Source organism: Papilio polytes, unplaced genomic scaffold (genome assembly GCF_000836215.1).
Source record: "Papilio polytes unplaced genomic scaffold, Ppol_1.0 DF824124.1, whole genome shotgun sequence".
Lineage (NCBI taxonomy): Eukaryota > Metazoa > Arthropoda > Insecta > Lepidoptera > Papilionidae > Papilio > Papilio polytes.
In genome coordinates, this window is record NW_013525080.1 from 237,596 (window position 1) to 251,283 (window position 13,688).

Below are 13,688 nucleotides of genomic sequence, written 5' to 3' on the forward strand. Positions count from 1 at the left end.
GAGAAGGAAAGGAACTTACTATGAAAACTCTGCTCCGCTGGAAAGAATATCTTTTGTTACTCCGAGGCTACCACCGAGGCAGAATGTGGTTTATAAGTTGTTGTTTTACTTTTTGCTGTCACTTAAAATACTGAATGATCGGTTGCTTAATTGTGAGAGATAAATACTTCAGACATGGTTATCCAAATTTTATACAATCAAAAATAATCTATCCCGAAACTTAACAAGCGCCAACCATATGATATTCTATTTGATGTTCTAACCATACTAGAAGATGTATTAAATAATATAGCATGTACATGGAAATGTTATATTTCTAAGAGCTTTTAGATTCAGCTTTTTAAGATAAAATTTAAGAAGAAGCAGGAGAGTTAACCAATTAAGAAATAATTAACTATGTTTGTAATAGACATGAATAAAGTATATTACACAAGTAAAATGGACACTCATAGTGCATTATTTTCCAACATTAAACTCAAATCCTGCAAATTGCTACTGGCTTTATTAGTTTTGACCTTCCCAACCCATAAAACCAAAGACATTCAATGTAAACTAAACCATAATCAATATAGTCAGTCGATGTTGAAGATTAGCGCAAACCCACTAGGTCATGACATGCATTTCAAGCTATCATTCTGTCTTTTAATTCAGTTTCACATAAAACAAAGACATCAACTAATGATACAAGGTTCACAACAGTCCACAATAAAACAAACAAATAAACAATTGTCAATATATTATATTATTGTTTTATTTTTCCCCAATGTGACAGGTTTATTCTCTTAATAAGTTAGTTTTACATTCTTCACAACAGTCTTGTCTCATACATAGTATAAAAACCCAATACTGCAAGCTAAACTTTTGAGCTCAAACAAATGAACCACTGGTTCAATATCTGTTATCAAGTTTGAAATCTGACTTTTGACGTCATAAAACTAACATCAATCCTCTGTTGTTACATAGTATCTTATTACTAATAATATATGCGAAAGTTTAAATGGATGAAAGTTTAGAGTTTGTCACCTAAACGGCTGATCGGATCTCGATAAAATTGACATACATGTAGAGTCTGGAAGAACACATAGGCTACTTACTGTTTTTTAAATTACATTAATATAAAAAAAAACAAAAGCATTGAAACAAATGCTTGTATAAGCCAAATATAGGAATAATTTTCAATGTCTGTAACATATTTTATTCTATCCAAACAATATATTTCAGATAGCATAATACTTTTATGCTGCCAATTATTTTTTTTTTTATATTTATCAGCTAATTGGTTTAGTAATTACTAGATAGCGCCACTGTTTTTATTAATACCTGAAAATGGTCCTAATGTCCTGTAAAAGTAAATATTGTTATTGAATTTCTGTTTGAAAGCTTCTTTCCTTGAGCAAAAGATGGCGCCTTAACATGGTTATAAAACGTAGCTCACTTGTTCTGTTTTTTAGGTGTTTATTGCTAGATGTTAAAGTATGTAGAATTATAACATAAATATAAATAATAAAGTAGTTAGTCGCAATGTTGTTTTAAATCTGGCTGGTAAGAAAAATCTCCTTTTAATATTTTTTTTTTTCAAAGTGACCTTTGTAGTTTTAACGTTTCGGTAATTTAAAATGTTAAACATGTAATGAAGTGGTATCTTTGAAGACGGTCGCTGGTATGTTATACTAATACGAAAGATTCTTAATAAAAATATCTATACAAAAATAGTATTTACTAAAAAAGACGGTGCAAAAATAAAATGACGAAATGCTAAGAAACTGATACTTTGAAAGCCAATAACAAACTTTGGCAGTAAAACAATTGAACAATAGTTCAAATCTACAATAAATTACGTGAGGATATCAAAAATGCCAAGTCCTTGCATAGTTTAAAAAAGAGACTAAGACAAAATCAATTCAATAAAAAAATATAGTACACTGTAATTAATTATTACATCGCGACGCAAAAAAGGAAAATAAGATAACAAAAAAAAAACCAATACAAAATAAAAAAAAATAGTAATAAAACTAAAAAGTAAATAACAAACATCACTTATAGTCGTAAATAAAAACAAATAAAAATATAACCTCTTTAAAAAAATGTATACATGCACTTAAATGTATAATAATGTGAGGAAAAAGATACGTTTTAAAAAAATAAAAAAGGAAAACATCAAGTATATGGTATACTTGATGTTTTCCTTTTTATATCTCGATGCAACGTAATAATAGTAATTCGTGGCTACCCATTTAGTAAATGTATATCAAATTGTCAGTTCGCTAGATCAAAATATTATATTTAGCATAAGTTGTTACCTTAAGTAGGTAAATTGTACAATTTTTATTAAGGTAAAGATAAAGATTCTTAAACCACATATTTAAACAAATCAAACAAAAAATAGGACCCATCTGCAAGCACTACCGTTTAGATAAAAAAAGAATTATCAAAATTGGTCCACTAGCGGCGGAGTTATGCCGTTACACACAAAAAAAAACAATTCATACAGACGAATTGAGTACCTCCTTCTTTCATCAGGTCAAAAAGAGAGTCATAGCGTCTACATCAGTGGGGGCGAGGTATGAAATATTCTCCATGGTCCTCTCGGGCTCGACAAGATTCAAACTTGCCGAGGAAATTGTCCCGGTTAGCAATGTAGAGTGACAGTATCTCAAACTGTCCTCAACAGTTTTACTGTGTAGACACGGACCCTCCCGAAAGTATATAGATGTTCCCATCTTTTATACTAAATAATTTAAAAAAGTTGATATCGTGATTCAGGAATCACAAAACATACGGAACGATATCCTGTTAAGAACATTTATTTCAAATTCTGTTCCTCGTCTATTTTAGTTCGGAATCTGGATTTTGATGTATTAAATAGTATCTGCAACCCCACCTTCATGGCTACAATTAGCTAGTTTTCAGGAAAGAGCAATAAATTCAACTATCACATGACCATAATGCCCGACCCGTACTAAAAACATTTTAAAATTAAAAAAAAATTTAACTTTCGCAGTTTCCTACGTAGTTGCTACGACATTTGCTACGACTAGTTTACAGTTAATTTTAGTAGAACAATTCAGTGCTCAGTGCATTTCTTTGTCGTTTGTTCTCCATTTTTAATAATTCCACGCGGACCGAGTCACCGCCGAAAGCTAGTAAAATAATAAAATTAATTTAATGTGCGAATATTAGTCCGTATGTTCTATGCTTTCCCCACTCCAAGTCAACAAAGCCTCAATAGCTCCGCCCTTAATGTCGAATTAACAGCGAGTACACACTAGGAGTTTTGAAGTCTGTTTTTTGGTTACTTACAATCTAAGGATATACATTCCCGTATATTTTTCTATGACCCATACACATACAGTGAGTGTTTTATCAACCGTAGTATGCGATTGTATGATACTACACGAGTATTTAAATAGTAAATCCAATTCGCGCGCCCTAAAACGCCCAGTTTGTACGGGCTGAAGCACACACAAACAAGAAGCTTGTGTACGATAGAGGAAACCTCCCCTTTTGCACACAAACAAACTTTAGGGAAAACGAACAGGAGTTTAAAAATCTTGTGGCGACACATTCGCACCGAAATCTATACTAGCGCTATCTGCAGTTACATTTTGAATCTTAGTGTAAGCTTCGAATATTATTCGATTCTTTCTATAATATGAGAAATGAGTTCTACAAGAAATCAAGCGACCTTTATTTTCACGCAAACGTTGGTGACATTCGTACGTCGATACACACGATGTCCCATACCTCCACATAGATATTGTTTGTACAGATATTTTAAGAACGAAAACATGAAACAATTAATCCTATCCAATTTTCTGATTGAATGTATTTTATATGATTGAAATGAATTTCGGAATTACAGAAAAAAGCTTGCTTGACATATCTCCATATATACGTTAGTAGTGATAGATTGGTATACTTCTATGTCGCAGTAGCCTTGATGTCTTCATGTTAGTGATCATTAGTAAACAATATTATAATAGATAAATTGATTGATTATATAGATATTTATATAAATTATTATTTTAAATACCGCTCGTTTGCTCCCTTTCATTATTTGAAAACTGAAGAAAGAAATAAAGTTGTAAATTATGAGATACAGATGGCGCTTTTCTTCGTCTTACCCAATTTGATGGCGAAGATAGTTTTCTATTTCAGTATGGTACACAGTACTCTGATTGACTGACGAGTGATAAATATTATTTTTTTAAAGAATATATGGCGTTGTTTACGGCGATTATACTTCGATTGGGACAATAGTAAATAGGATCTACACAATCTTACTAATATTGTAAATGCGAAAGTTTAGATGGATGGATGGATGGATGTTTGTTAGAGTTTTAAGGCTAAACGGCTGAACGGATCTAGATGAAATTTGGCATAGATGTAAGGTATGGTCTGGAAGAACACATAGGCTACTTAGGTTTTTTTTCTTAATTCCACGCGGACGGAGTCGCGGGCGAAAGCTAGTTAATAAATAAATTGATTGATTGACCAAATTGAATTGATTGATTGAATTGATGTACCAAAGTGTTATTTGATTTTTTAATTTCATTTGTACATTGTATCCGCCATTCTTACATCCAAGGAAGCCATCGTTATACAATCTGCGTATTTGAGAAAGAAATTCAAAGACATTGAAACTTACTACTTACTAGTCACTCAGTGAAAATTATTTTTCTTTGTTTCAAAGATAATGTATCTCAACATTATGGTACAATTTTTTTTATGAAAAACTGTCGTTTTTTGAGTCATCTATCTGGATGTTCTGAGTAGGCAGCGTGCATCGGTGCGTTTCCCCGCATATAACGGAGCTCCAACATTAGCGCCAGAAGGTAACCAAAAAAGGTGGCTGGCGCATATTACAAGGAGAACGTTAGTTGTGAATGTGGAAGGGAACTTCGGTAGACCTAGAAAGAGATTACATAAAAGGTGATATGATCAAAAAGGGAGTGAAGACTGAGATGATGTATGATAGAGTTATGTGGAGGACAAAACCTGTTGCGCCGACCATAGGGGAGCGGGGAGTAGTATAAGGAGAAAGATGATGTTGATTGTTTTTAAATTTATTCGTATATTTATTCTCTCCTGGACCCTGGCACTCGTTACATAATATTTGAGCTCTCATATACCTACCCTTTAACTGTATTTGTCTTTAATTCGACACAGACAGTAAGAACTGGAATAAAATCAATTTACGCACATATAAAAAGGAGCCAACACATGTAATACTTGTGTAAATGTAGGAGGGATCGTGTTGGTGAGCAACAGGCATCTATGCAATAAAATAATAAAATAATTTAGTATACGCCGGCATATGGTCGGGAGCGGTCGTGTGATTTCGTTGGCGGATGCTCCAGGCTCGCGTTAATGCGCGCAACAATCTGCGACGCTATCCCTTTAGCAGTTTGATGTCTGTTGATTGATAAATTAAAATCCTCGCAACGGCTGCTTAAGTGTTAACTTTTATCTATTAGTGAAACTGTTCGTGATAGGAACGATTATATCTACCATAAGGTAGGCCTGATTGACTACACAAATACTTAACATAACATATGAATTAACAAGTATTAATTGGATTCATATACCACATATTAATTCTTCACCTAAAAGGATTAGTTTTCATAATAACATATAGAGTTTATCTCGTCAACAGACTACCATATAGATTGAATATGTTTACACACAAAGGCGCCTAAATATCCATGTATTGTTATGTAACATAGCTTATAACATCTTTGTGATGGCTGATAGGGGTATTGTATTTTTAATGACCCATATATACGTACTAATATAATAAAGCTTCTCACACTTTTTGTAACGTAGGATGTCAGACATCACAGCATATATCTGAATAATCCTTTTTTAAATAAAAACTCCTACACTTATGATACGCTATAGGCTAAATATTTTATGCTATAAAATTAGGGGGTGATTGAAATGGGAAAAATTGTCATCTGAGAAAGGGACAAAAACTGCAAACCAATAACAGTAAAGAATCAAAATTGCCATGGCAACGGTATTTGTTATGCAATGCCATAGGGATCTGTTGTCATTTGAATACTAGAAATATATTTTAATTGAAAGTTATTAATGTCTATCTTTTTCTTTTAAATTTCAAGATATTCGACCTCCTAGGGGAAAGAAGAGAAGTAAGGAGTAAAAGGTTAGCATGGTATGGGCATGTTATGAGGAGAGATGAATCGCATGTTACAAGGAGAACGTTAGTTATGAGTGTGGAGGTACACCGGTAGAAGTAGACATAGAAAGAGATGGATGGATTGAGTGAAAGGTGACATGATCAAAAAGGGAGTGATGACTGAGATGACGTATGATAGAGTTATTTGGAGGACAAAAACCTGTTGTGCCGACCCTACGGGAATAGGATAAGGAGAATGATTAAGATCTTGCCTCCTGGGGGAAAGATTGAGTTTTATGAGGATGTGTAAATGATGTTATGTGAATTAAATCGCTGGCCATCCTCAAGTGGAGTAGGGAGTCACGGGATCTTCAAATAAACGCACCGGTACTCAACACTGGGCTTCTTCACAACCCAGGGGGCACTGAATACCTCGTGTTTTTGCAAACTACGGCATCTAAGGATCACACCTTGGTGCAGTCTTCCCGAAATCGTTTGGAAAAGCGATCAAAGGTTATTTAAAAAGATTTCTAGCTGTTTGTTTAAAACTTATTCAGAGTTTATGAGTTTCAGTGATTGTAGTTTGTGTGAGTAACGATTTTAATTGGAATTCAGAATACTTACGACAGACCGCCTGGTTCCTCGTCATCTAAATAAACTTTAGTTGTTAATTTATAATGACTTATTGTGTACATTCTTATTATTTTTTGCTTTTCGGTTGCTAAAGGCCTATAAAAATATTTGAAACCCGCCCAGCAGTATTTGAATTTATTCATTACATACAAATCTATACTAATATTATAAAGAGGAAAGATTTGTAATTTTGTTTTTATTGAAATAATTCAAAAACTACTGGGCCGATTTTAAAAATTCTTTCACCATTAGAAAGGAAATTTATCTGTGAGTAACGTAGGCGTAATATTACTAACGTTGAGGAACTATTAGTAAACAACATATTTCTGGACCACGGCGTTAGAGATATATAAAAATGATGTATGAAAGAATTGTAGATCTCAAAAAGTTCTACAGAAAAGTCCGCGATGGCAATTATCTTTAACTGTTTTCTTACAATAACAACATTTTTGTTTACTAAATGAATTAAAAACCGCACGCTATTTGCGGCGTTCTTTTATTGCTTTCAATATTAATCCTTATCCAAATAAATGCGTTTGTTTTTAGGAGAATTTAATGTAGAATAAAATTGTCCTTTCCAATATTTAAATCGGACTAATAGTTTAGAAGATATCGCGGATACAAACAATAAGGGTAGCCGAAAAATCAGCTCAAACTATCGGGCTTATAAATATGGAATCTTACAGAGATTTTTGTTACTGTGTAAAGGTTTAAATAAGGAGTGAATGAAAATTTTGTACTTTTCAAATTCCACGCGGACGAAGTCGCGGACAACAGCTAGTCTTTTTATATTAGTACTAGCTGCGCGGAATTAAACTTAGCACCCTACGTGTTCTAAAACCTGGCAACGCATCTGTACTTCATATGTTATTGCGAAATTCAGGGCGTCGTTGTTCATTACTGCAAACTTCTTTTACAAAGCCTATGGTCTTAACAGTACCAAATTACAAGACATACATCCATATATTTGTATTTATAATATACTATCATTAGCCCGCGACTCTCGCCGCGTGGAATTTACAAAAATGAGTAGCCTATTTGTTTCAAAATTATCCACAACACCTATACCCAATTTCATCGAGATCCGTTAAGCAGTTTAGACTACAAACTCTTAACAAATTTCCATGCATCTTAACTTTCGCATTTATGTTAGAAAGATGTATGATAGATTAGTTTTCGTATCCACTGTCTATATTATATTTTTGCTTTTTATTAAATTTGTTTTGCAGTATACTTACGTAAGTTGTCAGTATGCTGGCGGCTTACTGTGGACACCCTCTGCCCCGCTTTGGGGACATAGGAAAAGAGTGAGAGAGGGCGAGAGAGTGTGAGGGGGGAGAGGGAGAGTATACTTACACCTATTTCTTATATTCAAAGTAATGAAGGCATAGAAATAAAACATTATTTTTCTTCAAAAAAGTTTATTTACATAACATACATAGTAACTGATAAAAATAGGTTTAATCATAAAGCTATAGCCATATATATATAAAATAAGATATAGTTTACAATAGTGATGATCATTAAAATATAAAACCCAAAACTTTATCTCGTAGTGACACAATTTAAGATGTTTGCATTTACTTTATTGAAAATTTTCTGTAAATATTTTGAAATTTACGCAAAGACCACACAACTATCAAAACAATTTTCTTGATTTTTCCACGATACCGATTTAATTTGAACAATAATTTCTCAGAGACGATAGATTCCGTAAAATTAATTTATATTAAATGTAACTTGATGGACTATTAGCGGCAATAATTGTATTAAAAATGAAATATTGTTTGTACAACGCAAACAAACAATTTTAGGATAAAATGAAAATCATATAAAATAAATTTAACATTAATTCAATATGTAACAATAATATTCAAGACGTCACGATCTAAAATCCAAACATCCATAAGCTGTTATATTTCAAACACATTTCCAACGAATAAGAAGTAAAATAATGGCTAAAAATTAAAAAAGAAAACATCGCTTTCATAAGTTAAAAAATAAAATGTAGAAAAAAAATGTAAAACATATTGTATCGTGCACGAAATATTGATTTATTATTCCATTGAGAATTTCCACTTTGGGGTCAAAATTAAAAACGGATTAAAATAGATTATAAAAACAAACACATAAACGAAGGTACTTACCTGGGGCGTTTGCGTGCACGCCCTTCTCTAAAACAAGCATATTCATATATAACCGATTTGCAGTTAAATCGATTCTTTTACAATTATTATAGTAGACACGTGACCGTGGGGCCGTGGGGCCGAGGGGCCGCGGGGCCAAGGGGCCGAGGGGCCAGCGCACATCTCATACCCCGCTTCTACATGCATAATCTTTTTTTCCATTTTTTATATAATTTTAAACTGCTATTAAACAAAATATAATAAAACATTCAATGAAGCGTAGACGCGTGCACTGTCCCCCGTCAGTCGCCACATTCTACTATATAGGACTATGTTAGTATTTTAGTATAAAAAAATATAGTAGAAAGTAATGTTGGGGGAGGCCGTCGCGGGGGGTGCTGGGGGCGCGGGGGGCGCGGGCGGCGGCGGCTGCTGCGGTCGTCATTCCTCGCTGCAAGTGTCCTCGTTGTCCGCTTCTCGGATGTTCGTGAAGAACGACGTCAGCGCCTTCAGCATCACCGCTGCAACAAACAGTCCAACTATTCAATACTACATCTTACTAATATTATAAATACGAAAGTCTAGATAAATGGATGTTTGTTAGTTTGTAGCGTAAACAGCTGAACAGATTCTCATGAAATTTGGTACAGATGATGTATGTATGATGATGATGTAGATGGTAGTCTTGAAGAACACATAGGCCACTCAATTTTGTTATTTTTTTTTAAATCCATGCAAACAATCACGGAAAGCTAGTTAACACATATTCAGTCACTGTTTCAAATGTGTAAAACATTTAAAATAAATTAATAAATAGATAATCTACCAAAAGAAGATAGAGAAAATACAATTATTTGTGTGTGGCACTCACTCAGCGACCGACAACATGAAAAAACGAAGCCAAAAACCTTCATATTTATCAGAAGTGTTCCAAATATATACAAAGTTTTCTAGACAGCAATCATACCCAATTATATTATTATTATTACATAATTTAATCCAAAGTTCGTCCAAAAGCAACATTATCAACAAAAGTCACATAGTCAAACTTAGTTCCTATTGATTTCAAATGTCATATGAAGACTATTCCTATCTCTGTTCTGTAAGGGAATGTGAGGAATGACAATATTATACAGGTTTACGACTTCCTCCAAAAGGCAGGGTATCTTTTGAAGATTTCCCTCCCATACAAAAAAATGTTATAAATGATAATTGGCTGCATACATACCTTTTCCCTCGGGTTCCTTTTCGCTTGTCTCCCACAAAATGAATCCTTCCACGGAGATGATGTACTGCTCATGGAGATATTGGAATATGTCCAATGTTAACCCTGAAATGATGCATAATATTTCTCAATCTTAATATACTACATATAAACAAATGAACTGTACAATAACAACAGTATTATTCACAAAGATAAGTTAACATTGTTTACTGATGAATCAGCTATAAAGATTGATGCAAAACTATCTTATTAACATTGTTTACATGCCTTTGCAATTGTAAGACGAAGTTCTAAAACTTAGTATACTAGTCCGACAGAGAAGGAGACGCACATAAAGAGGTTATTTCCCCTTCCTATGCTTCTCCTCCACTGTCAAATCCACTTCCCCTTTCCATCCTCTCCTTATAAGAAAAGGGCGGTAAAGAGAAAGGGACTTAAATTAGGCCTCTGGCACCACACTCCTCAGACGAAACACGGAATTACTTCCATTTCACGCCTGTCTTAGGTGTGGTCGTGGTATTACGCCGGGCGTGCCGGCCCTGCAGTGCTAAGATGTTAAAGCGGGTTTTTGTATGTCATTAGTTTTAGACAACTTATTTAATTGATACTGTCACTTTAAACTCAGAGCAACACTTCTCGACAGGACTTAGGATGCGCGCCAATCTATCCATACTTGTAGTGACATTGACAGCTTTCAGCTGTCAGCTAGGGACGTGACGTTTATGCCGATAATCTAGAGTTGCGCCAATTCCACAGCATGGTACTCATTTTGTTCCTAACATTAGAAACTTTAGTGTTTGAAATAAACAAGTGCACTAAAGCCGTATGCAAAACATGATACAAGTGAGTTTTGTATATTTGCAATTATAATCTCTAAAGTAGAGGAACATTAAATCTTTACATTATGGATAATTACATTTGTACAATAACAATTGTTCAGTTTTAAATTAAATTAGGAACGATAATATTTAGGGTTTAAATCAAAACTATATGAACATAGGTAATGCAATTATTTACTAGACTGGGCAAAAATCTGCAGATCCAGTTTTCACCCTGCTATATACCTTTGTTTATAGACTTCACATTCGAAAATGTAACTAAATATTTAATGTAATTATAACTGGTAATGTACATTTATCAAGTATTCTTATTATAAGAATATTGATTCAATCTGCTCATATCTGTAAAGGAATTCAAATATTTGTGAAGTGAACCCGCAGTGAGCTTGTGCAGTCGAATAGTAGTCACTCCAAGGGTAGGTTTCAAGCCTCTCGATCAGGACACCTAGTGGGCTGATGATCGATAACCCAGTATTCTAACCCCAGTGGGGATGTGTAATTTTTTTTGATTTTGTGACATAACTTATTTATTTAAAACCAATTTGTGTAAAACATACCTTGCGGGTGTTCCATACGGTGTACAAGTCTCTGCACAGCCAGCAGACAGTCCAGTTCACTGCGTGCTGCCAGCTCGTGCAGTAGTGGGGCATACTTGTGCATGCGGTCGCGGGACAGCCGACGTGCGCCCTCGCCACCGAGTAGTGCGTGCGAACACACCGCCGCCATTAGGGCACGAGTCACCCATTCCTCGTCACGGGATGCCCCAACGTTATCCTAACAAATGCACATAATTTACATTTAGCTGTAAGCCGTAGAGAGCTGTAGAACAAGGCTGTAGTTTGAGTAAAATTTGAGGTAGGGTAGACCAGAATTGTCATTGATTTGCCCACAAAGTATGGGCTAATCAAAGGCTAAAGGGAATTCTCTATCACATGTTACAACTATTATATGTTTGGAGAAGTTTAGATATCTTTGGCTAATACTTTATCTCTCAAACTGTGATAAGACATTTTACTGATAGTTAATGTTAGTTTTTGGTATTTCCAAGATAGGGCATTTTACCACAAAGCCCCATTAGGTATGGCCAAGGTAAAATGTTAAGCAAACTAGAATGTACAGACAAAAATATAATTTTAATCATCTTATTAGATTATAAACTATAACAATGTCTTTTTAATTAAAATAGTCAAAGATGACTAATATTAACATGTACTTATGTATTTAAAAAGTTAGTTACCTGTATCCATCCGCGCACACATTCGCAAGTCTCATCAGCGTTCATCAACTGCAACAGTTTGCTCTCAACCTCCGTAGGGCTCAGAGTCACCTTTGATTCCTCGCACGGAATGTCCTTTACAAGATACTCTAATTTATTATCTTCTAACCATTTAGGCACCTGGAAAATAAACAAATCATAGTTAACTTTTGTACCATTTGCACAGATTAAAAAAAAAAAATTAAGTAGCTTAATTTCTACATATATGAGAAATTGCGATCTGTTAAACCATTCTGGAATTATGTCCTAACATGCATCTAAAATTTAAAATATTAGTTCAAGTAAAATTTAATGTGAAGCCCAATTTTCTATTCTTTCTGAGTAGGAATAGATTTACAGTCATAAACACCACTGTGTGAGCTTACCCTAACTAGGCTTTAGTTAACCCAGACTCAGTGACATTGAATTTTGCAGGTTTTATCATATTTTCCTTCGCTCTAAGTTACATATTATAATTTAAATACTAACTTGATCCTCATTCATCCATTGCTTGAACTCTAATCCCGATTCCTGCCATCTGGTCTTAACAAATGACACTCCCATGCTCTCCTTGAGGTTGCCTATGATAGCTTTTAATATCAAATGACCATGTTCTGCGGGAATAATTGCCTTCTCGCAAAGTTTAAATACTTGAGCAAATGTGACATGCTGAAAATACAAAAACAATCAATTTATAAAATTACAACTAAAATGTTAATATATTACTGAAATTACAATTTTTTATAGTATATTATTTACAATATAAATGGTTCTTACCTTATTTTCAATGAGCGGTGTCATAAATTTACTAAGGTAGACATAGAGCATGGGTATATCAATGTACAGGTCGGGCCCAAACTCAAATATCTCGGAAATGCCTGCGATGAAGTTGCTCGCAGACAACACATTCGAGTTTACAACATGGAGAATTGTCTTCGCCACTGTATCAATATCCTTTGCTGATCTGTTCAAAAAATAATTATTCCTGTTATACTTGTATTTATATAATAATAAAATCATTTTGGAAGTAAAAATCTTTAAATGCTTATTATGTTAACAATGAAGATATCATTGTTTTTCAATAGTCTTACAAAATAGTATGAACACTATTTAATTTGAATTTATCAAACTACCTGTTGCTCATGACTTCACCCATGTGATGATTACATAACTTTTTAATGGTGAAGTAATTTTTGAAGTCAGCTTCAGTAGTTTTTGAGTTATTTCAATACTTGCTAGTATAGATTAGTATAATATTGCTTACTTTTCAAGTACGATATTAAGGATTTCTGTGACGAGTGCAGCATGGTACTGTGTCGGGAAGGCATGTTGTATCTCATTTACAACGTCTACATTGTCCAGGTTGAGACTTAATCCGACCACGGATCTGACTGATTTCTTCTTCTCTTCTGGCAGAGGCTCCTGCGAGGGCTCCGTAGGCTCTGCCGCCGGCGGGGGCTCCACTACCTGC

General features: G+C 34.2%; 1 protein-coding gene across 1 annotated transcript; it reads right to left on the minus strand.

Annotated features, from left to right (window-relative positions):
- Positions 1-8,176: 8,176 nt before the first annotated feature.
- LOC106099404 lies at positions 8,177-13,682 on the minus strand. The gene is made up of 7 exons (XM_013277956.1): positions 13,482-13,682; positions 12,995-13,181; positions 12,707-12,886; positions 12,200-12,358; positions 11,520-11,736; positions 10,127-10,228; positions 8,177-9,419 (listed from the first exon to the last, which is right to left on the minus strand). The coding sequence occupies exons 2-7, from the start codon at positions 13,043-13,045 to the stop codon at positions 9,340-9,342; spliced, it is 789 nt and encodes a 262-aa protein (XP_013133410.1). The 5' UTR covers positions 13,046-13,181; positions 13,482-13,682; the 3' UTR covers positions 8,177-9,339.
- Positions 13,683-13,688: the final 6 nt, after the last annotated feature.